The following is a 21930-nucleotide window of genomic DNA, read 5'->3' as shown; positions in this document are numbered from 1 at the left end:
ACTGGTGGTGGTAAAGGCGGAGGCTACGGTGATGGCAGTGGTGGCTTTGGAAGTGGTGTTGGGTATGGTGGTAATGGTGGTAATGGTGGTAATGGTGGCAACGGTGGCGGATTTGGTAATGGAGTTGGAGGAGGTGGTGGGTTTGGTGGAGGCTCGGGCACAGGCCCAGGTTATGGTGGTGGTGGGGTAGGTGGGGGTGGTGGAGGATATGGTCATGATGAGAGGATGAATTAGGTCCATGAAAATCTTCACTGATTTTACTAAAATCAGATAACTCTTTTCCAGCAATGCCTTAGAGGACAAGAAAAAAAAAACAAATAAAACCTCTCTACTTCTATTCTGTAGCTCTTTAATTTTCCATGCTGTAACTCTGTTATGAAATAAATCAAAGTATTTGCCCTTTGCATCAGTAGTATTGAAGTTACTTCTTCTGATACACTTAGCTTGGTTTGTGTACAGGTGTGCTGTTTATCTTAAGCACAGAGATAGGACAGAACGACAAATATTCCATACATGCCACCAATTGTGTGCCCAACAATAACTATGACAACTCCTATGACAATAACTACGACAACTCCCATGACAACTCCTATGACAACTCATGTAATGCCAGGGTCAATGAGAAATTCAACGATTAGAAACCTAATATATTAAGGAAAAATTGCAGAGAAAATACAACCAAAAAACATTGTAAAACTATATGTGAATAATTTAACTTTAACAACAACCAAATGACAGTGCCAAGAAACAAAAGATAAATCACATCTATGAATGCATAACAAACATAAGCGGGAAAGAAATAACAGAGATTTTGTGAAGAAGAGGGGTATCCTTCGAAGCCAATTGATTTTCCTTTACCCTGTCTTCTGGATCAGGAAGAGGTTTTTCTAAGATTCATGTACAAATTTCAGAACAGCATTACTATTTAGTTATATAAGACACACTGTTGTTCTGGTCTCCTAACAACATAACCTCTGATTTTGTTCTGTCTTTTTGTTTCTTTTTTGAATAAAAGTGACTTATTCTTCTTCTCTTTTTTTTTTTTTTCTTTTTTGGAAAATTTAATCAAACCCAGGATAGTAGCACCTGAGGTTAGAAAGGTCAAGATATAGACCAACGCTGTCATCAAGTGGCCTGAAATTTTTACACTAAACCAAGTTATATGCGATATGTCAAGGGTGGACATAGGGTGGAGACTGAAGACTCTTTCAACGTAATGCTAAGTAACTAAAGCTCAGATGTTACATTCTATATTTTTCATATGCTAAAAAAACATTGATGTGGAGAGGCCACGATTTATGAAAAACTAGGGAGAATACAAGATAAGAAAAGCAAGACAAGGGATAAGTCATAAAGATAATTAAAAGCAATGAGCAGGACCATTTAAAAGCATATGGCAAACTGTAAACTAGTTGGAATTGTAACAATCCAATCCCATGAAACATTTGAATATATCATTTGCTGCATTTGGTTACTTTTTCTCACTCTAGTTCAACATCTGTCAAGAAGGTAAAACAGAACACAAAGTATCTGAAAAACATTGCAGATCATTAAAATGTATGTTGCTAATGTGATTATAGCTTTTGTCATGCACATTGCCGACGTATATAAGAAGAAGCAACAACGACATGAATAGGCCCTCTGTTTCTAATCTAACTTTACATGAAACCTCATATTTCTCAGTAATATCTTATCTCTAACAACATTTGTTCCCATAGTTCAATTTACACCTTTTGGGCAAAATAATAATTCCCATAGTTCAAGTATAATGCAATTGATTTATGCCTGACATTGTATTCTTGTTTTTCTCAACCCCAATCTAGCAATTTACATTTATATTTTCATGTTAATGGTGTTAGATATTTAGGTTCAAATTACCATTTTCTGATTTCACCATTTTGTATCTCCACCATATTAGAATTGAGACACAAGTAAAGCAAGCATAAAGATATGGATAGCTACACAAACTAATTATATCAACAGAGAAAAATAACAGGAAGTCTAGTACCACTTGGCACAAATCTGAAGAAGAGTTGAGAGCCGTAGGCTGAGGTTCAAATGCCCCCTTCGAAGTTCAATATAGCTCCACCTGCACACCGCGACCGCCAATATTTGTCAAGCGATCATCGTCCTTCAAATTTCACAGCAGCAGTAAAATCATCATCCAACTCACTCTTCTCAATCCCTTCCCAATCATCCTCATCGCTATAATTGTTGAATTTAACCTCACTGGCCACGTGTGCCTCAGCCCTAACTTCCTCAGGTTGTCCAGAAACGACATCGTTTGTTGCAGATTCAGCGCCAATTTCTTCAACTCCTCTCTTCTCCGAGCTTTGATGAGCCTCGTGGGGTTCACGATCAAAGTCGGTAGCTTTCAGTTTAATCTCATTCGCTTCGCTCTTTCCCTTTGCTTCATCGAAAGCCACAGCACTAAGCTCCTCAGATTGTGCAGTAACGACGTCGTTCGTTGCTGATTCAGCAACAATTTCTTCAACTCCTCTGTTCTCCAAGTTTTGATGATCGAAGTCTCTCGCTTTCTCAACCGACAATTTCTCCTCCCCGTCCGATGGATTCTCCGGCAATCCGACGGCCACCGACTCTTCTCCTCCCAAACCTTCTTCCTCCGACACCTTCTCCGTCAATTCACGACCTTCTTGATGATGCGGCAGTGTTTCTTCAATTTCCTCAACTCGATGAACCGGTTTGTCTTCGAATTGAAATTGATCGACCTCCTTCACTTCTCCGACGAACTCAACCCTCCTCTGGCCATGAAAAGCCTCTTCCACTTTCAGTCTCCTCTCTTCGAAACTCACCTCCTCCAAAACAACACCTCCACCGGCATTCTCACACTCTCTGAACTCCGCTTCCGATTCACGGCCAGCCACCGCCATGGCAACGAGCTTCGCAACCAGGAAAGAGAGAATCAGCGCGAAAGACGCCGTCAAAAACAGGTCCTGTATGAGCTCCATATTGATGACTAAAACTACAAAACGCTTCAAACAAACGAATTGGTGAACGAAAGCCAAATAAAATTAAAGAGCGATGGCGATGAGTTTGAAAAGTTTATAGAGGAAAAAAGAGAGATTATGTAAATAAATAAATAAAAATTAAAATAATCATAGGTGAGCAAAGAGAAAGGGATATTTGCAGAGCAGAGCGAAGCATATTCTGATGTTTAATTATGCTCTTTTTGCTTTGCCCTGGCGTCACTTTTTCCGATGGACACGTTTGGTCACCGTATTGGTTAAGGTTAAATTGTGCATGCATTATTTAACAGTGCTTGTGAAGCTGCTCGACCTTTTCTGGGTCAAATTTGTCTTTTTAGCGAAGCGTTTTCGTTCTTATCCTGTCCCATGCAATTTGGTGACGGCGGTGATTGATTGGTTGGTGTTTGAGGTTTTAATGACGGTAGATGGAGTCATGTGCATTGCGGGTTTTGATTTTTGCACGTCCTGGTCAGCTTCGTGGACTTTGGACTTTGGAAGAAACCCACTCAACGAATCCGGGTTCCTTTTTTGGGATTCTTTTCACTTTTTGGAACTTTTATTTTTGGACTCAAGGAATCAGCCAATCAGTTGACATATTGTCAATGTCACTCTATTGGGCTTCCCAAATTGGGCCTTCTCTTGTCAAGAGAGCTAGTTTGGGCCTCCAAATAAGACCAAGTAAGCAAAAACCCGAGTCATTCTATGGTGAGGGTGTCATATATGGACCATTGATGTAGACTTTCATATTAGCCGTATGAGTCATTTGAATAGTAACTTGACTTAAGTTTTAATGAAATGATCATGTTGCTAATATGAAGGTACACATGAGGAGTATATAATTTCGTGCAAAAACCCACAAATGGGTGATTGATTGTTTTGGTCAAGATTCTATAGTTAAGACCTTATATATGGCCTTAACTCTTAGATCAAATTGGCTAGCCATTGGATTAATTTGGTTAGCATAATCCAAGGATTAAGAGATAGGACCTCACCTAAAGGCCATATATAAGGCCCTAATTATAGAATGACTCTTGTTTTGGTACCTTTTTTTATTGTATATTCAATTTAGGGTTAATTATTATTTCCATCCATATAAATTGGGCGATCTTCTATTTTTTTGACAAAGCCACATTCTAAACTACTCTAATATATGAGGAGAGAAATTAAACTCTAGTGTAAATGGGCATTTTTCTATTTATAATTTATTTGTGTGAGAATGTGAAGAAATGTCTCACAATAGAAAGTTGTTACAGTTGAAGAATTCTAAAATAGAAAACATACAAATACCGAAAATTGAAACTACAAAGTCAAATATTGTTAAAACTATAATAACCAAAATCAACTAGTTATATATACTGATATTTATCAATCAAATATTTTTATAAAAAAAATCCAAGTTCAAATCCTCGTTTTTCTATCATTCAAAAGAAAACTAGGGGAGCAAAACATAATTGGGCCTCGAATTTATTGTTGTAGCTTTCAAACTACCACCTAACTGTGACTCTTGACAGAAGAAAAAGAGTAGTGTGCATTGCCTTGTGCAGGCTCCAATGGATGCTTCACCGTATTGGGTAGCATGGGTCCACCACTTATAGACAATACTATTTTATCTACTACCAAGTATATCGCCACCACAAATTGTTGTGAGCTCCAGCTGTACAAGTATCACTACTGAGCATACCACTATTTGTGGCATCCATTAATTTGTTTGGTTGGGTCAATCTAAATGAAACATCTTATAGACCTGGGTGGAAAATTAAAAATAAAAAGAAGTTTGTTTCACATTGGTGTGGTCTGTGGTTTGTGTGTTGATGTCTCAATCTATAGCTGCCCTCATTGGCCTCAAGGCTCAAGGGGAAGTTTCTTGGTAGCCCTCGGATATGTGTGGTTTCTTTCCTGGATCCAACAATACCTAATTGATGAGAGTGATCTATATAATGTACCTCGTCATCATCTCTATTTCTTGGACATTCTTAAAGCCTTGTGCTTCTTCTGTCTGCTACTAGTAGCAAACCTGTTCTGCAAGTACTCGGAGAAGGACAAGCAATGGGAGGCGGCAACGGTCAGAAGTCCAAGATGGCTCGCCAGAGGAACATGGAGAAGCAAAAAGCTGCTGCCAAAGGTACTCGAAATTCTAAGTTCTAAGCCACTAAACAGAGACATATATATAGTTTTGTAAACAGGGGAACTTATAAGTTGGTGATTAATTTGTGCATCTTTGGGTGAGCAGGAAGCCAGCTTGAGTCAAACAAGAAATCAATGACAATACAGGTAAAGTCTTCTTTCTAGCTCCTTTTTTTTGTTTTTGACTGTGAGATTGTCGTAAGAGAATGAACTTGTAGATGAAGCTACTTGGCATAAAAATTTCTGGTACTTTGAGCACTTGCTTTGTTTCTGATACAAGATGGTGGTTGATGATTGCAGTGCAAGGTGTGCATGCAGGTTTTTATTTGCACCACGTCTGAGGTGAAGTGCAGGGAGCATGCAGAAGCAAAACATCCCAAATCTGATGTTAATACATGTTTCCCTCACCTTCAGAAATGAGAAAAACAATCCTAAGTGAGAAGGACCTGTAGTAATGTGTTTGAGGCTTCATCTCTCGAATCTTCTTCTGCATAGTCCTTCCTAGACTCTTGGATTTTAATTAGCTAAAGCTTTTCTCGAATATGTTATAAATGTGCATGTTTGTTAAATCGAAGATTGTATTTGAAACTTGAATATGGATCAGCATAATCCAGAATCTAAAATATGCAAAACAAAGCAAAAAGAATTTGAGACAAATGAAATACTGTTGCATTGCATTCTGATTAATTGCTAAATCGAAATTAGTAAAAATTACAATTACGCAATCAGAGGAGAGAAGAAAGAATACCAGCATTTAAAAAATATATATATCAGAAAAAATGGATGCAATGAACAGCCTAAGCTAGGTAAATATTTTTTTTGTTTGTGATCATACACAGGCTACAGCCAAAGAAAAAGGGTATACAAGCTTGTTTACCAAAAGATTCTGCGGGAGTCTAGTGTTACTGAGTCCGCATCCGGCTATTTTCTGCACTTCTCACTTGGGAGAAATATGGATGTGCCTGAAACATAGAATATTGGAACCCAACAGTGAAAATTCTATTTCGTGCTTAACCATCGAACATAATATGCATCTTATTACGACACTTAAGGTTTTGTATCTAAACAATTGTGTATGTAGACATATATATTAAACACAAGTAAGGGAAAAAGAAACAGCTGCTAAATCTTAAATAATACCATTGCTTCTCCTGCTGTAAGCCTTTCCTGGTGATCGTATTGAAGAAGCTTATCTAGAAAATCAATGGCCTAGACATCACGAAAAAGACCAAAGAATCACTAGTAAGGAATGACAAATACATGAATATAAGGTAAATCTTCTAAAAGTTGATTTCTGGGGGAGAAGAAGAAGAAGAAGGAGAAGAAGAAAAATTAAAAGAAAAAGAAAAAGAAATTACCTCTGGAGAAACCAGATGTTGATTATCCACATTGATAAATCTTGACCACGGTTTCCTGCTGTGCCTGAATCAGAATTCGAAAGCAGGAAGGATGCCATGTGATTATCATGCCAGAAACAACTAATGAAAAGACAGACAAAGCAATGTATTTCATTTTTTTGGTTACAAAGGAACCAGAGGCCTCAAGCCACTGTTTTATTCTTTCAACCATAATGATTGATACCCCAAAGCCCTACCAAGCCCCTTATAACTTTATTGTGTTATGGCAGTAGAATGTTCACGCACATCTAAGATCATCTAAGTTTACGTTCCGGTTCCATGCTAAAGATGAGAAGATATACCTTCCAACAAGAGCATCGAGCTGAGGATCAAGGACAAGGTGATATTTATTCAAATATGCATTTAATTTGTCCGTTCCAAGAACCTGAAGAAGAAGTTATCTACATAAGATAACAAATTATATGAACATTTGCGCTGTATTGCTAATAAGTACTCAATTTCTATTTGGCCGTTTATGAAACCTCAGTGTCACAACCAAATAACAATAAATGTATGTTCAACTCACAGACAACAGGGAAAACTAAACAATCTTAAGAAGACTTTTAGACAGTGCAATGAAGAACTAGTTTTGGTGGTTGAAACGCATTATAGGATATATAGGTGAAAGATTGCCTATAGTTGTAAGATCTTCAAGCAAAGTATGAAACCAAAATTACCTTAGCAATTTTCACTAGCTGGTCATGATTGTCATGACCATAGAAGAATTGTTCCTTCCGAAAGATCTGCAAGGAAAGAGAACACCTTGTTTAGAAAAGTCTATCATCGTGAACAAAATGTAGCTGTTACAAAATAATTGGATACACAGAAATAACAGGGCAGCATAACCCTCACCATTCCTGCAAACATACAGCCAAGGCTCCACAAGTCTAAAGAATAGTCATAGTCTTGCAAATCAACAAGGAGTTCAGGCCCCTTATAGTGCCTGATAAACAGCATTTAAATTTATCAACTTTCTGCTAAGAAAACAAAGATTTGCATGTTAACAATGTAAGAGGTCAGCATGGAACTAACTAATAAACCTATTTGCCATCAGACACCATGGAATCTATTGGTCACAAACTGAATTTCACTGCAAGTGCTATTTGATAACTGTTAAGAAATAGCTGCACATGCACCGTGCTAACAGTCCTTACAACTTATTCAAATATCAAATCCTTAGTCGATCTAAGTCCCTACAACTATTATTCAAATTAAGAAATTATGTCCATATTTACTCTACTCATCAAAGTTTATTGCCTGAGTTGTCCAAAGTTTGGGTTGATACAACCCAAGTCCTACCCGTGGAGGAAAAGAAAATAAAAGGATGAGTCATTATGTCTTTTAAGAATCTAGATGAAAACTAACAATTCAATTGATTGGTTAAAAAGTTAAATGATAAAAGAGATTCTACCTTGAAGCTACTCGGACATTGTACTCTTTGCCGGGATGGTAGAATTCAGCGAGACCCCAATCAATCAAGCGAAGTTTTCGCAGCTCATGATCGATCATAACATTGTGAGGTTTAACATCTCGATGTATTATGCCCTGCGAATGGCAGTAATCCAATGCCTGCAATCACGAGATAAATTTTGAATTAGCCAATCATGCAAAAGCTAAACCAGTACAGGTCAGAATCATGGCATTCAACCTCTGTGTCTGTTACACAGAATTTACAATTTTATATTTCTAATTAGCTCTACCAACCATCAGGGTTATCCAAGTATTAAGAGAAAAGGGCGGGCCAGGGTACAATTAGTTAGAAAAATCAATGTTTAGCAACAGGATAAAAAACCTTGAGAAGTTCATATATATAGTAGCGAATGTCGTAATCTGTCAGTGTGGGGTACAACACTTTGAAATCTGCACTGTTCACATATTCAAAGATCAAGCTGGGAGTTTTTGAGTGGTCATCCCGGACAATATCAAGCAGCTTCACAATATTTGGACCTCCACAAAGATTCTGTAGTATCTTTATTTCCCTCTTTATCTGCATGAATACCATTACTATGTTTCAGTTAAATTATATAAGGAAATGTAAATAAAACAACTTCTGACATACATGCACTTTTGTTCATCGTATCATTACCAAGACTCGGAGTTTTCTTCAGCATGACAGTTTTATCCCAAAAGTACAGGAACAACTTTAATAAAACACACCTTCTTTTTCTTGACGGGTTTAAGGATCTTGATAACGCATTTTTCATTGTTGGTGACATTTACACCTTCAAAGACCTCACTGTATTTTCCTCTGCCAACCTTCCGAACAACCTCGTAGTCATCTTGATCACTGAGCAAGAAAAAACATTAAGCATAAATAAGAAAAATAGTTGGGAAAATTCACCTTAAAAATTCATGGTGAAAAACTCAAAAGAAACAACAACAAATAATAAAATAAAAAACCTCTAAAATCACTGAATCCTTCCAAGAAATGCAGTCCAATGCCATGAAAATCAAATAATCAAACAAGTAACCAGTGGTAAGCCTCAGCAATCAAACTATCACTTATTGGTTCTAGCTATATTGATAAACCAAAGGAACACAAAAACAAGTTTATCTGATTCAATTATTCAAACTGCATCAAGTACCCCGACCCTGGAACCTTCAATTGCAGCACACACAAAACAATGCAATGCAATGCAGCAAAGATAGAACAGACAGCATTATCATTTTCCCTTCAAATTGGGATTTTTCTGCACCTTCAACCAATTTGAAGCATTTGAAAACATACAACACAAACCAGAAAGCTATAATCTACCCTAGATTGTCAATTAACGATTCATATAAAAGTAAGACAAATAAATCAAATATTTTCATTGCAATTGTTATTTTTACCCCCATTGAAGCGTGTGAGATTCGTAATCCCAGTAATCTCTAGGGCGGTGGATGTTGATGTCTGCGTAGACTCGAGCCCTGGACATGTCTACCCGGTTGACCTCTCCTCCTCCTTTTTTCTGTTATTATTCGCGCGACGATCAACAACACCCGAGTTGCCCTAGCAGAGCAACCAGTGATATCTTTTTTTATTATTTCATTTTGTATTGTTTGGTCTTATTTTGTTACGCTCGATGTTCAAACGGACTTTGTTTATCAAGGCGGAAGAAGCTATCGGAAGATGTTGAGGTTTCCTGTAATTATTTATTCCGCGAAAAATTAACGGACGATGTGTCAGCAGACAAATAAAAAGATTTCCAAAACTAACGGATGCTTTTTCTTATTCCTTTTTTGCTTAATATTTACTAGCCACTTGGTTCTCTTTTTTATTTTTTATTTTATTTTTAGTATTAAGAAAAGATAACATGGGTAGTTATGTTTCATAAAAGTAGGACTTATTATCTGAATTTGTTTTTCATTTTAATTTTTTTTAAGATGAAAAAAAAATGTGAATTTACCATATTATCCTTATTTAATTAATAAATTCAATTCTCAATGTTTGAATTAATCAATGACATTTTATGGTATTTTGAATGTTTCACCATTCTCTGCCTTTTGTTTTATATATATAGATCAATGAATTTATAAATATAGATAATGTATATAAGTTTGATTAATCTATTAAACTGTATGTAATTTAAATGGGGGAATTCGAAGATTCAAACTTGAGTGTAAAGGGGTGGACTTGATGCACAATTATAGTCTTACAAAATCGAGTACCAACTTGATATATAAATTGAACTTTGAAAGTTTTATGTAGGTAACTCATTAAAAAAATTAATTGAAATTGTGCGGTACAAATGTGACAAGAACGATTATAATTAAAAATTCTATGTAGCTTAGGTAGAAAGAGAATTCACAAACAATCCACATCCATTTCTACATGGCGGTAAGACTCTTATCTTAATCCAATGTTTATGCTCACTCGCTACTATTATTAAAGCATTTTTACTCCATGGACACCAAAAAATATAATTTTTCCTATTGGACTTAAAAATGATCAAGAGCTCAATTATGTGAGTCCCAACAAAAACCAAAACCTCACGAGTGTGATTAGCGGTTGGGTTTAACGTTAAGATAGGCTAAATTGGTTTAATGTCAAGATTAAGATAGGCTAAATGGGTTATTAAGAGCGGATAAATGGGTTTAATGTTAACAGAGGCTATGGTGGAGGGCATGGAGTAGTGGTGCGGCTAAGACAGCGGCATACTATAGGAGTGACGATTGAAATCCTTGAACATGAAAAAACTCAACATCAACCAATCAAATCAAAACTGACAATAAATATTCTTCATAATTTATTTTCCAATGTTAAATATTTGTTATTTTTTATAAAAATAAATAAATTTATTATAATACAGATGACACAATACACCTTAAGTTACGGTAGGGAGGAACAAAAATACACTACAAAGCAAAAGGCGTTGGATACGGACATAGCCCAAACTGTAAACTGACATCTGGCAGATGATAGAAACTCTATGAGAATACATAATCGCGTCATAATTTTTTCGAGTTAGGAGAAAGTCAAAAAAAGAAGAAGTTAATTCAGTTTGAGGAAGGCAATCAGAAAATCGTTGATAGGGGACATCCATAGAAGATTAGAAGAAGCTTCTCTCCGAGAGGAGAGAGGTCCACATAAGACAAAAGAGTGAGTTAATTAGTTGCAATTATCATATCATCACCATCTTAATTTACTTTGGTTCCAAATTTGAATTTGATTTCTTTAAAGCAGATATTGTGATCTTGATTTGGATTCATTCAATCCCAATGGAGTGGTGGTCGCGAAAGATGAAGTATCCGGTGCGAAAATTTTGTAGCCGGGTCACTACCCGCCTCGACATTCACAAATCAGGTAAGTCATTTGATGTTTTTTTCTTTTAACATAAGTGATATTGGGAAATGAAAGATAAGAACACAAAACCTGCATGTTTCATTAAATTAACTTTTACATAATTGGATGCAATCTATTCCATTTATCTATATATAAAAATTATATGTAATTATATATTAACATGTGATTATAATTAAGTATGATTATGTTTTATGAAGATTGAGATTAATGTGAACAGGGCTACCGAAGCTACAAAATGATATAAGAAGTTGTGAGTACGATGACGTGCATGTAATGTGGAGGATGCTCAACCGAAATGAGAAGACGGAGACGATTCAATTGGGAGGAAGCTCCAAGAAGAAACGTTTCTCGAATTTATCAAATTGGTTTAAACGAACGCCTTTTGTTTGCCGTGCCTTTTGAATTTTGAACACCATGCCGTAAATATATAAATATAAATCAATATGCCCATCATAATTTTGTGTCTATAAATTAAGGTGGAACATATAATTTGGTTGATTTAAAAAAAATAAAATTGTGGGATCCAAATATTAGGTGGTGTCTCTGTTATTCTCCAATCGTGTCGGCGCCCGGCCGTCCGTCTGTAGATATCAACGGTTTATGTCTTCTTCTATTATTAAATAAACTTTATTTTATTTGTGCATATATTTGTCTCTCAGAGTTTTATATTCTAGCAGCAGCATGCATGTTTTCTTTCTACGACTTTTTGCCATTTGAAAAATCTACCTTACAAAATACATTTTAGTTTTCATCCCATATTAACATTTGAAACATTGATTGAAATTGTTCTAAAACATTGCTGAGTTAAGTCAGTTGGCTAAAATAGTATGCTTGCTTTCTTTACTTGAGTTTGATCTCTCTTTCTGTATATTAAAGTAATTTAAAATATAGATTATTATAAATAAACCCAATCCTAGGCATGTATTTATAAAAAAACCCACACACTATTTAAACATAGAAACACACCCAAAATCAACCCCAAAATCAACAATTGTATATTTTTTGGGTGTGTTTATAAATGGGTTTTGAGTGTGTGTAATGATGGGTTTTGAGTGTGTTTATAAAGTATTTTTGGTGTTGGGTTTTTTTATAATTTCAGCCCCCATTTTGGGTGTTTTAGTGAAACCCCCTTTAAAATATCACTTTATAAATAAAAACAAACAATATTAACAATTTTTTTTTTTTACAACATACTATGAAGTTGTTACACATTTATTTGATGCTTGACAACATAGAGTTGAAAATGGTAAATTGGTTGCCCAAAATTCAGCTGGCTAATATGAATTTGGATAAAATTAGAGGATCCCTTATTAATTTTCGTCTTATATATTACGTATATGATGAAAGGGCATCAAGGCAAAAAACGGTCATATTATATTTTGTTGTTCTAGTAGTTTGACTCCATTTTCATTTTGGTCCATCTCATTTTAATTTTGACAATTTAAATACTGTAATTTAGTTTGATTTGGTTTCAATCAAATCCAAATTACAAGTTTCATGAAATAAATATATAAAATTCAATGTGACAATATGCAATAACCACCATATTAACCGAGATATGAAGGATCTAACATAAACTTTTCAAACCGTACATCTCTTATGGGCTTGCTTAAGCCCAATTGAAGGGCCTAATACCCGTCCATCAAAAATTACAAAAAAGAGAAAGAAAAAAAGAAAAGAAAAAGAGTCTATCACGTGGCGATTGGAGGATGAAACGCCTCGTTACATGGAGGCGGCAAGAATGACTAAAACGCCGCGTTTCAGTCCTAGACCTATAAAAGGAACTAGAATTTACAAAATGGCAGTCATAGGATTAGGGTTTAGAACTCCATCGTTTTCTTGCAGCTGCAGAGGCAACGCAGTGAGTGGAAGGCGGCCTTCCAAGACGACGAGCAAGAACCAAAATGGGCCATTCCAACGTTTGGAATTCTCATCCAAAGAACTACGGGCCTGGTTCCCGTACGTGGTATGAATTTCTTCCTCATATCTAAGCCTCAATCGTTCTTATATTTTGCAAGTGTTTGATCTAGGCTTGTTTCTGTTAGTAGAAATTTTAATTTAATCAGCATTTCCCTGTTTGAGATTTAGATTATGTATGCTAAATTACTTTGCTAAAATATCACTGTGTATCACTTGATTGGTAAAATGTTAGCACAATCGCTTGATTAGTAAAATATTAGCATAATCACTTGATTAGTAAAATGTTAGCATTATCACATTATTGGTAAAATATTACGGTCTTCTATATGACGAAGTATTTCAGATTTTAGTTTTTTGGCTTTTGAAGATTTTTTGGTGAACGACATGTCTAATGTGGAAAACTTGTTTGTTACTTTGGACAGCCGGGTATGTGGAAACCCTCATGGGTTGATCCGGAAGTACGCCTTGATGTGCTGCAGGCAGTGCTTCCGCAGCAACGCCAAGGAAATCGGCTTCATCAAGGTATAAATTCCAATCCTTATGCCCTTTATTTTGTTATTTTTGGTGCTCTTTGGATGGTGTAGGATATAAGCTTTTGTACTCGTTTCCCTGTCCCATTTCAAGTCGCAATTTCTTAAAATGTCCCCTTAATACACCATAAATTTAGCTTGAATGTTCTGGGTTGGTGTTAGTTTTGCAAGTTTTGTATTGGTTTTGGTCACTTTTGTTCTGCATCCGTTCTTGGTAACTCATATACATATTCCTTCCTCCAAATAAATTGAAGTAACAAATTTCAATGTACAGAAAAAATGTACCAGATTGATTTGTTGATGGAAGATACGTATCTTTAATTTGACCAATCATTATTATCTATAGTTCTATACAGCTTTTTTTGCTTGTTATTAGTTTGTGTATGTATGTATGTATGTATGTATGTATGTATGTATGCCAATGTGTTGAATTTCAATTTACAGAGAAAATGTAGCAGATTCATTTGTTGATCAATTATTAGCATCTATAATTCTATACAGTTCTTTTGGCTTGTTAATAGTTTGTGTATGTATATTCCCTATGTGTTGAATTTGAAATGACACTGATTCTGTGTTGGTTGTATCTTCATTGCAGTACCGCTGAAAGTTGAAAGCATCTGATTTTGCATCGGCCATGAAGATGTCAGAAATATGGAGCTGGAGAGCTTTTTCTTTTGTTGCTGTTACTTTTCCTCTTTTCTTATTTAAGATGATAATGTAGCATATCTTAAGCTTGACAATTAGCTGTTTACTGGGCCGTTGTTGAAACTATTTGTTGGGTCTAAATTTTATTTCCAGTTGCTATCTCTTTACCTTTGGTTTCAACTTTCAATTGATGCGCGCTTTGGTTGTTGATGCTTCAATGGTTTTGATTGGGTTTATAATAAATTTTAGACTATTGTCACTTATCGTTTGATGCAAGAAGAATAATGACAAACGTTAGTTGTTATCGCATTTGAGCCCATACTTTGTTGGCGAAGAAGAATTTGGAACAAAGATATCGATGGCATGATGGTGGTTGGTGTCTCTGCACACCATCTTTGATTCCCGCAATGTTCGTTTTAAACCTAGTTCCAATATTAAAAAATCAAAGTCATTGAGCCAACCGAAAAAAGGGAAGAAAAAAACACAAGTTAATTGGTTTGTATCGTAAATCTTAAATTCTGAAAGTCCATAAAGATCAAAGTGTGTGTTTGTTAATCGTGTTTTGCTTTGGTGATTTAAGATGATTAAAACCCAATATTGAGTGGCACTAGGCTTTGTTGGACTGTTCTTAAAACCTCAAAAACTTTACTTTAATTTTGGAAAAGAATTAGGGAAAAAAAAAGGATCTAGAATTTAAACAAAAATATGGAGGTGCGGGGAATCGAACCCCGTGCCTCTCGCATGCGAAGCGAGTGCTCTACCATATGAGCTACACCCCCGTTGTTGTGTACTAGCTGTTAAACAGATATATTATCGTTAAAGAACGTCAACATTTTCGAATGGGCATGCAAATGGCGCTCTGCCAAATGCCACAGACGTGCCCAACAGCTCACATTCCACGGCAACCCTTGAGCACCGATGTCTTTTCATTCCCCCTCCCCACTGCAACACTAAATGAAGCACTAAATACTCTGCAGAACACAGATGCAGTAAATGAAGAGTCAGTGAAAGCCACATGCTTTCTTTTATGATTTCACTTACCACAAAAACCAAAAAAGCAATAATTAATTTTTTTGCTACATATTCTAAAATGCAAGACATGGGTTCTTCTTAGCCACTCTTGTCATCTCCCCTGAATTCCTGGTGGACTTTGTTGCCCTCTAAATCTTGGTGTGACGGTAAGGCCGGTGATTCTGTTTCCAGCTACTCCCTTCGTATGAAATTTCTCATGGGTTGAGTTGCTTAAAGCCTAAAGGAGATTCATAAGTTTTTGAAGAGTCTGAGAACAAACAAAAAAACCCTCTTTCTTGGGGACATTGTCATTTGGCGTAATTGCAAATATTTCTACATGATGAAGGTTTCTGGGTTTTGGGTTTTGGTTTTGCTGCTTGGAACAGTTCTAGTACTAGTCCTTGATGTCTCTAGCAGCAGAAATGGCTACTCTTATCCAGGTAATTATTTCTCTTTGATTTATTTGAAGTTTCACTTTTAATAGTAGCATCTGTGTTCTGCAGAGTATTTAGTGCTTAAAATGCCAAATTTCTTTCAATTAATTGAAATATTTCTAGAATGTTCTAATTTGAATTCTGTTTCTGGAGTTGATCTATCAAGTCCAAATCTTCATTATCTGGAATATGTGACATGCTGAAACTACAATCTGCCTAATGTTTTCCCAGATTTTGTCTTCAACCACCCTGATGTGGGGCCAAAAAGGATAGCTATAAGTAGGAAGCTCAAGGTACATGAACTCTACAAATGATTGTCTACGAGAAGTTTGAATCACTCAATCAGAAATCTGTGTCTGTTTGATTAATTGCTATTTAATCAAATTTCTTGATGATGTTGGGTTTTGTTGTCTCTGGCTCTCAAACTGCTCTCAAACTACAGGAGAATGGCTACACTCCGAGCACACAGAAGAAAGGCAATGTGAGAAATGTGAATCTGGATGACTATCACCCCATTGATCCTTCTCCAAGTTCAAAAGCTTCCATAAAGCCGGGTCCGATTGAGCACGGCACGCCTATAATCCCATACATTCCAAAGCCTTTACCTCCTGCTCATCCCAGTCCTGGTGCCATTTCTTAGCCACCTCATGACATGTTCCTCTATTGTGTCTGTTCATGCTAGAAATCTTTATGTTAATTTCAACTTAGTAGTTGTTATCATAAGAAATGTTGTGTATAATGTTCATGCAACAATTCAGACTTCTGTGCATGCCCTGTACTTGTTTGCGTTTTGTCATCATATGAAGTTCTTGTGTCTTTAACAACCTAAAAATAATTTGCAGCTTCTTATGCAAGTTCACTGTTCTGTTAGATTCTTTCTTTAATCTCTATCTGAACTGAGATGCATATAAAAGTGATTTAAAGTTTGATACTCTTGGTAGTTAATTAAGATCATGGTCGTCTTGGAAAAGGGTTGACATTGAGATAATACCCTTTTAGCTTACGATTAGTGTCGTTAAGTGAGGGCTTTTGGTTACTAAATACGTGTTAGGTGGCGGCAGTGACGATGTTTAATGACCTAATCTAGGCCACTAGTTATCATCATCATAGAATATATAATAAATATGGAGGTCCCAAACCTTTTCTCTCAAGCTTTTTGGGGTCCATTTGTGCTATTTTTTCTTCTTCATTACTTTTCACTTTTCCCTAATTCTATTAACGGGATGATTAGTTCTCTTTTTTTTTTTGGTCATGGGATGATTAGTTCTCTCGTAATATGGTCATTAATTAAGTAATAGTACTATATTTTTAATAAAAAATTTATTCAACAACTATCTTTCATTTATCATTTATATTGTCATGACTCGTGCATCCCTCTTTTTATTACAATTGAAAAGAAAAAGGCTTAAATTTTATTTGCAAGGTCATAATATAAGAGTTATAAAAGAAAACTCAGCCTTTGTTGTTGTCCCTACAGCCACAGTTCTCTTTTCCAGGCTTTGCGAGTGGAAAGAGAAGCATCCTTCAGTGATTAAAGCTAGGGGACCATGACAAATTATCACTTCCCCCAAGCATTGAGTATCCATAACTTTGAACGTGGGCTACCATGCTCAAGTTTTAGAAGGAGGGATTACCTAACCTAATTAGGTTTAGTAACTTTAACATCAATTATAGTACACGTTGTGATTAATCAAGTAGGGTTTCCCAACTCCTAACCATATATAATTTATTAACGATGATTAGGTTTATGATGTTTATGTATTTCCATTTTCATGGATTGGTGTGGTGGGTGTACGGCCAAAAAAATTGGTATGCTTAGTTGAGCGTTCTTATTTGGGATTCTATAAGAGACGGTTTTATTCATTTTTCCACCAAGCGAGAAATTCAACGATGTCTAACCTAATGACAAAAGGTCTTAACTTGCAGACCAATGGTCTTAGCACCCAGGTTCGAACCCCCATGACAACTTAATAGTGTGTGTGTGTAAAAAAAATAAGCTCTCTTTATAGTTTAGACTATCACTTGTATTAAAAAAAATATCAAAAAAAATATTGAAAATTTGGCATAAGTCCAATTATGAGGAGAGATTTTGGGTGCAATCCACGCAAAAATTGTTGTTAATCAAAGTCCTTTGACTTTTGAGCCACATAAGATTACATGTCTATTTCAATTTATTGATATTTACTTTTTTTTATTTTTTATTTTTTGTTCTAGTTGTGCACCTAAAACATAAATAAGGTAAATTATGAATTCCTAAAACTGGTAAGTTATTGATTTGTAGGATATTAATTATCATATTTGATTTGAATTTAATTGCAAATCTATTTATTGAATTCTGAAATTTTCCCAAGGTATACCGACATCAAAATTTATAATAAGAGTTCATAAAAACTTCATACATTAACAATAGGTAAGGTACCTATGCATACAACTCGTATGCAGTATGCATGTAATTAAACCCATAAATTACCTCTGGTCCAGGTAATTAAATCCATAAATTACCTCTAGTCTAGGTAGTTATACCCTCTAGCCCAGCTAATTGAACTCATATAATATCTTGGTATGGATCTTTAAATTCAATTGAGATAAAAATCCATACAAAATTTCTTTGGAAGAAAAAAAAAACACTATTACATGGAAGACATGTACGTATGTATATAAATATGAACCTCCAGAAAAAACTACTTAAGAAAACTCAAGAAAAAAACACTTACCTTAAGGCAAGTACATATATACCTGTATATATTAACATTATTTACCTGTCTGTCAGGTACATAATTTAATGTGGGTGTTTGTCTGATCGATTGGGATATTATGTGAGCCTTTACTTTTTATTGATTAAATTGTATTTTATCTATATATTAGGAATATTATCAAGGAAAAAAAAATTCAAAATTCAAAATTTGGAATTCAATTTCAAGGAAATAATGAATTGAATTTAGATTTTCAATGTGTTTTCCTTATTTACCTTAAAGGGTAAAATCGACACAACAAAAAAGTAATAAATTTCAAAGGACCTACATCTAAAACCAAAAACACGAGGACTAGACCCAATAACAGCTAATCGTTTTGGACCTAGATCTAAGAACCCCAAAAAAATATCATGCCATCGTTATCAAAATGATGTAAATTGATAACATCTTATTAAAAGTGTGGATATTCAATCATTGTCCATATTCATGATGATGGCATTTGTATAGAAATCTTGCAATATGGCAATATCAATGCACCATCTTTTGTCTTAATTCCTCTTTTACGTTATGATAGAGGAGGCCATAGGAGATGCCAGACTGCAGCCCATATATTCTTTACAAAATTAACACACTCGGGTGAAGTTAGCTGTAATACAATTGTACCTGGTTCCTTCTTTAACCAAAACGACAGAATTAAACAGTTAATTAATTAGTACACAAAATTGAAATGCATCCAGCTCAACTGAAAACTCCAAAAAAAAAATACTGCAGCTGTCTTGCATATTGTATCTGGTGAACAAAATGGGTGTCTCTAAACTTTACGAATATTTGCGTACTTAATATAATAGTTTGTGATTAATATAAATAGTTTGTAAGTAATTACACATATTCGGACTTCAAACGATAGAGAGACATGTAGGACCTTGAAAGCAAAGTTGAGAAAAAATTGAGGAACTGGGACAGAAGACATAGGCAGAGAGACTACAGTGGGGGACGGAGCATCCTAGAAAGATGCTTTCTTTCTCAAAGGTTGTAGATGATAACCATAAACCGTATAGTGTTGCTCCTCTTTATGTTGAGGAGTGGGGGCCTTCTGGTTTTTTCTTTTCCTGATCTGCATATATAGGCAATAAAACAGTAATCATGCATGGGTCCTTGAGAAGCAACAGGGAGGGGAACTGGCATCCAATTTAGCTTTTGTTCTTTCATCCATTTAGGCAGGCAGGTATTTGTTTTCTCTCTTTTCTAATGCAATGCTTGCTTGCCACAACTAGTATTCTATGGCTACTTATTCATCATTATGCCTCTGCATTTATTCTTCTATTTCCCATCTTTATTTCTCTCCCTATTTTCTTCTACAATTATAGAAAAAGATAGATACTTTCCGGCCCAAACTAATTTATAACTCCATAATCGATGAAGATCCCAATGTTTAATATAGGTGTGATGGTCGTACAATATATCCCACAAGGGAAAGTATCTTTTTTTTTAGTGCGAATAACAGTTTACCAAGTGTAAGCAAATTATAAGCATAAATTGCCTATTTGGCAAAGCTCTTTTTACACGGTTAACACGGTTGCTTTGTTAATTAATCTCAACGAAAGAGATTAACAAGCTATACTTTTCTGCGTGGAGCTGGCAAAGTATATATATATAGATAGAATAAAGTCATGTTAAAATTCTGTGAAATTGAGTGCCCACGAATTAAGGACTTTCAGAATTGGTCCTGTTTACTCCTTAAATCTTAATCATGTTTCGCATGCGTGTGTGTTATATCATTGTCCGCAGTATAAGATGCTTCTCATATGCGTATTAGTTTGTGGTCTCAACAATTTTTCTTTTTTAGAAACAACCAAACACACACAAATACATAGAGTGTTGGAGAAGGGATTGAAAACAAAAAGGAGAAAAAGAAAGACTGATAGATAGGGCTTGCTAGTTCTTTGAAGAAAAGGGCCATCACAAATTGAAAAGACAAGGTACAAGGTTGAAATATATCTAAATGGAACGTTGGTGGAATTGATATTTCAACCATGAACCCTAATCTCAAAATCCCTCCTATTTAACAAAAGACGTATTAATGTAGTGATTTGGAGCAATTTCTCCCCCAGGAAAGGTTCTAGGTTCGAGAGTACTAGCATCTTTATAGTGTGTATGTGAGTTTAATATATTATCGTACCTCTCAATAGAAAAATATCTTAAACATAAAAACTTAAAAATAAAAATCTCCTCCTATATATGGATAAGTATGAAGCTTGTAGTAACGTTTCTTTAATTACGGCAGTGAAAACGGTAAACTTCCATATAGTGGGTTTAGAGTGGAAGTGAAGTCCAAGTTTATATAGGATGCAATTCTGAGAGAAAAGCAAGGCAAGTCTGGTAAGAAAGCTCCCTCTTTTATAATAGTGTAGTTTAGGGCATTTTTAACATTAACAATGTTAATTAATTAAGCACATTTCGTGTTAACTCCCTTGAATCATTGACATTAGCTTTTAAAAAAAAAGCACAAAATAATACACAAAAATACCATATATGTTGACTAGCATGTAAAAAAACTATGTAGTTGTTGGTGAATGGTGACTGATAATCACATCACCAAAGTTTGTTTTGTTCGGTGGGCTCAAAGCAATCATAATTAGTATGTTAAAAAAAATTAGGGATTGGGGTGGGAGGGAGTTGGTTTGGTCCGATATCATTGCATATAAAACAAGGCAAGATTTTGAATGACTTGAGATTAACTTAAAGAGAGTTGGAGTTACTAAGCATAAAGGAGGTTGATTGTCCTTTTTCACTTTTGTAAGATTCAAAGTTAGCTAAGCTAGCCTTGTAAATCACTTTGCTAATCAGCACATTGTTTGGTGACTTTTCCTTCATAATTTCACCTTCTTTTTTAAGGAAAATACTGTAAACTCAATTTATCAATAGCTAAAATGTGGTTAAAAAAAGACAAGGAAAAAGGAGCAAGCTTATGATAACACCCACCTGGAACCCAATAGAAAGTAGAACAAAACCTTTAATGAGTGGCAAAGTGTTGAAAGCTCCTAATATTTTAATCTAATGTGTATCTTCGTCATCCTTCTCAATAATTGACATGTGTAATGTATAATCATAGTTAATTATTTGCTTTGTATTTGTGGAATTATGGTTATGCTTATGAACACGTATTAAGTGTTGACTAGAATGATAATATACACAATGAGTTAAAGTGATGAGGAAAAATGCCCCATATATATTCAAGTTTTGTCATAATAATTTCATTATTTGGTTCGGCCAAAAATTCATAAAATTGAAAATATTATGACTTCATTATCGTGCGTGTGTTTGAGAAGAAGATTTTATTTATAGAAATCAAGAAACTCTGCAGTTTCCATGTTTGGTCAACTAAAACGCTCAATTTTTAATA

At 35.2% G+C, this 21930-nt stretch overlaps 6 protein-coding genes, 1 long non-coding RNA gene and 1 other non-coding gene across 9 annotated transcripts in view; 5 read left to right on the top strand and 3 right to left on the bottom strand.

Moving 5' to 3' along the window:
* Positions 1–409, top strand: part of LOC110744879 (uncharacterized) — a 3370-nt gene extending 2961 nt beyond the window's left edge. The window contains exon 2 of the mRNA XM_088246991.1: positions 1–409. This exon is cut by the window's left edge and continues 279 nt beyond it. Within this exon, the coding sequence (XP_088103117.1) occupies positions 1–234 (234 nt within the window). The 3' untranslated portion in view covers positions 235–409.
* A 1453-nt stretch (positions 410–1862) lies between these two features.
* LOC110746336 (uncharacterized) lies at positions 1863–3240 on the bottom strand. Its single transcript, XM_021946548.2, has one exon. It carries the CDS (start codon positions 2967–2969, stop codon positions 2124–2126), a length of 846 nt encoding a protein of 281 aa, XP_021802240.1. The 5' UTR covers positions 2970–3240; the 3' UTR covers positions 1863–2123.
* Positions 3241–4699: 1459 nt separating this feature from the next.
* LOC110772478 (uncharacterized protein At2g23090-like) lies at positions 4700–5705 on the top strand. Of its 2 annotated transcripts, XM_088247126.1 has the most exons (4): positions 4700–5109; positions 5218–5258; positions 5412–5557; positions 5592–5705. In XM_088247126.1, exons 1-3 carry the CDS (start codon positions 5034–5036, stop codon positions 5529–5531), a joined length of 237 nt encoding a protein of 78 aa, XP_088103252.1. In that variant the 5' UTR covers positions 4700–5033; the 3' UTR covers positions 5532–5557; positions 5592–5705. The 2 variants fall into 2 exon arrangements, with proteins under 2 accessions (XP_088103252.1, XP_021832610.2); XM_021976918.2 differs by having other exon boundaries at positions 5412–5705.
* A 52-nt stretch (positions 5706–5757) lies between these two features.
* LOC110744892 (casein kinase II subunit alpha-2-like) lies at positions 5758–9650 on the bottom strand. The gene is made up of 10 exons (XM_021944927.2): positions 9341–9650; positions 8666–8795; positions 8301–8495; positions 7920–8077; positions 7361–7451; positions 7186–7251; positions 6811–6893; positions 6470–6533; positions 6252–6320; positions 5758–6073 (listed from the first exon to the last, which is right to left on the bottom strand). Exons 1-10 carry the CDS (start codon positions 9424–9426, stop codon positions 6014–6016), a joined length of 1002 nt encoding a protein of 333 aa, XP_021800619.2. The 5' UTR covers positions 9427–9650; the 3' UTR covers positions 5758–6013.
* Positions 9651–10961: 1311 nt separating this feature from the next.
* LOC110772447 (uncharacterized) lies at positions 10962–11600 on the top strand. Its single transcript, XR_002529103.2, has 3 exons — positions 10962–11090; positions 11175–11294; positions 11512–11600. It is a non-coding gene; the product is annotated as an uncharacterized LOC110772447 (long non-coding RNA).
* Positions 11601–13092: 1492 nt separating this feature from the next.
* Positions 13093–14556, top strand: LOC110772452 (small ribosomal subunit protein uS14z/uS14y/uS14x). Its single transcript, XM_021976889.2, has 3 exons — positions 13093–13260; positions 13637–13736; positions 14340–14556. The coding sequence occupies exons 1-3, from the start codon at positions 13199–13201 to the stop codon at positions 14346–14348; spliced, it is 171 nt and encodes a 56-aa protein (XP_021832581.1). The 5' UTR covers positions 13093–13198; the 3' UTR covers positions 14349–14556.
* A 539-nt stretch (positions 14557–15095) lies between these two features.
* TRNAA-CGC (transfer RNA alanine (anticodon CGC)) lies at positions 15096–15168 on the bottom strand. The gene has a single exon. It is a non-coding gene; the product is annotated as a tRNA-Ala (tRNA).
* Positions 15169–15342: 174 nt separating this feature from the next.
* On the top strand, positions 15343–16682 carry LOC110772483 (Glycosyl hydrolase family 35 protein). The gene is made up of 3 exons (XM_021976924.2): positions 15343–15840; positions 16066–16127; positions 16277–16682. Exons 1-3 carry the CDS (start codon positions 15738–15740, stop codon positions 16472–16474), a joined length of 363 nt encoding a protein of 120 aa, XP_021832616.1. The 5' UTR covers positions 15343–15737; the 3' UTR covers positions 16475–16682.
* The last annotated feature ends 5248 nt before the right edge of the window (positions 16683–21930 follow it).

The sequence above is a fragment of the Prunus avium genome, chromosome 1 (assembly GCF_965620075.1).
Source record: "Prunus avium chromosome 1, drPruAviu1.hap1.1, whole genome shotgun sequence".
In the NCBI taxonomy this organism is placed as follows: Eukaryota; Viridiplantae; Streptophyta; class Magnoliopsida; order Rosales; family Rosaceae; genus Prunus; species Prunus avium.
This window is presented reverse-complemented; position numbering and strand designations above follow the sequence as displayed.

Excerpts from the sequence above, each read along its gene's own strand:
- LOC110772483 (XM_021976924.2), top strand. The coding sequence starts at position 15,738 with ATGATGAAGGTTTCTGGGTTTTGGGTTTTGGTTTTGCTGCTTGGAACA. Across the intron at positions 15,841-16,065 it reads AAATGGCTACTCTTATCCAG|ATTTTGTCTTCAACCACCCT; the intron begins GTAATTATTTCT and ends ATGTTTTCCCAG. Across the intron at positions 16,128-16,276 it reads CTATAAGTAGGAAGCTCAAG|GAGAATGGCTACACTCCGAG; the intron begins GTACATGAACTC and ends CTCAAACTACAG.
- LOC110772478 (XM_088247126.1), top strand. The coding sequence starts at position 5,034 with ATGGGAGGCGGCAACGGTCAGAAGTCCAAGATGGCTCGCCAGAGGAAC. Across the intron at positions 5,110-5,217 it reads GCAAAAAGCTGCTGCCAAAG|GAAGCCAGCTTGAGTCAAAC; the intron begins GTACTCGAAATT and ends TTGGGTGAGCAG. Across the intron at positions 5,259-5,411 it reads AGAAATCAATGACAATACAG|TGCAAGGTGTGCATGCAGGT; the intron begins GTAAAGTCTTCT and ends TGATGATTGCAG.
- LOC110772452 (XM_021976889.2), top strand. The coding sequence starts at position 13,199 with ATGGGCCATTCCAACGTTTGGAATTCTCATCCAAAGAACTACGGGCCT. Across the intron at positions 13,261-13,636 it reads GGGCCTGGTTCCCGTACGTG|CCGGGTATGTGGAAACCCTC; the intron begins GTATGAATTTCT and ends TACTTTGGACAG.
- LOC110746336 (XM_021946548.2), bottom strand. The coding sequence starts at position 2,969 with ATGGAGCTCATACAGGACCTGTTTTTGACGGCGTCTTTCGCGCTGATT.
- LOC110744892 (XM_021944927.2), bottom strand. The coding sequence starts at position 9,426 with ATGTCCAGGGCTCGAGTCTACGCAGACATCAACATCCACCGCCCTAGA. Across the intron at positions 6,321-6,469 it reads AACATCTGGTTTCTCCAGAG|GCCATTGATTTTCTAGATAA; the intron begins GTAATTTCTTTT and ends CGTGATGTCTAG. Across the intron at positions 6,074-6,251 it reads TTACAGCAGGAGAAGCAATG|GCACATCCATATTTCTCCCA; the intron begins GTATTATTTAAG and ends TCTATGTTTCAG.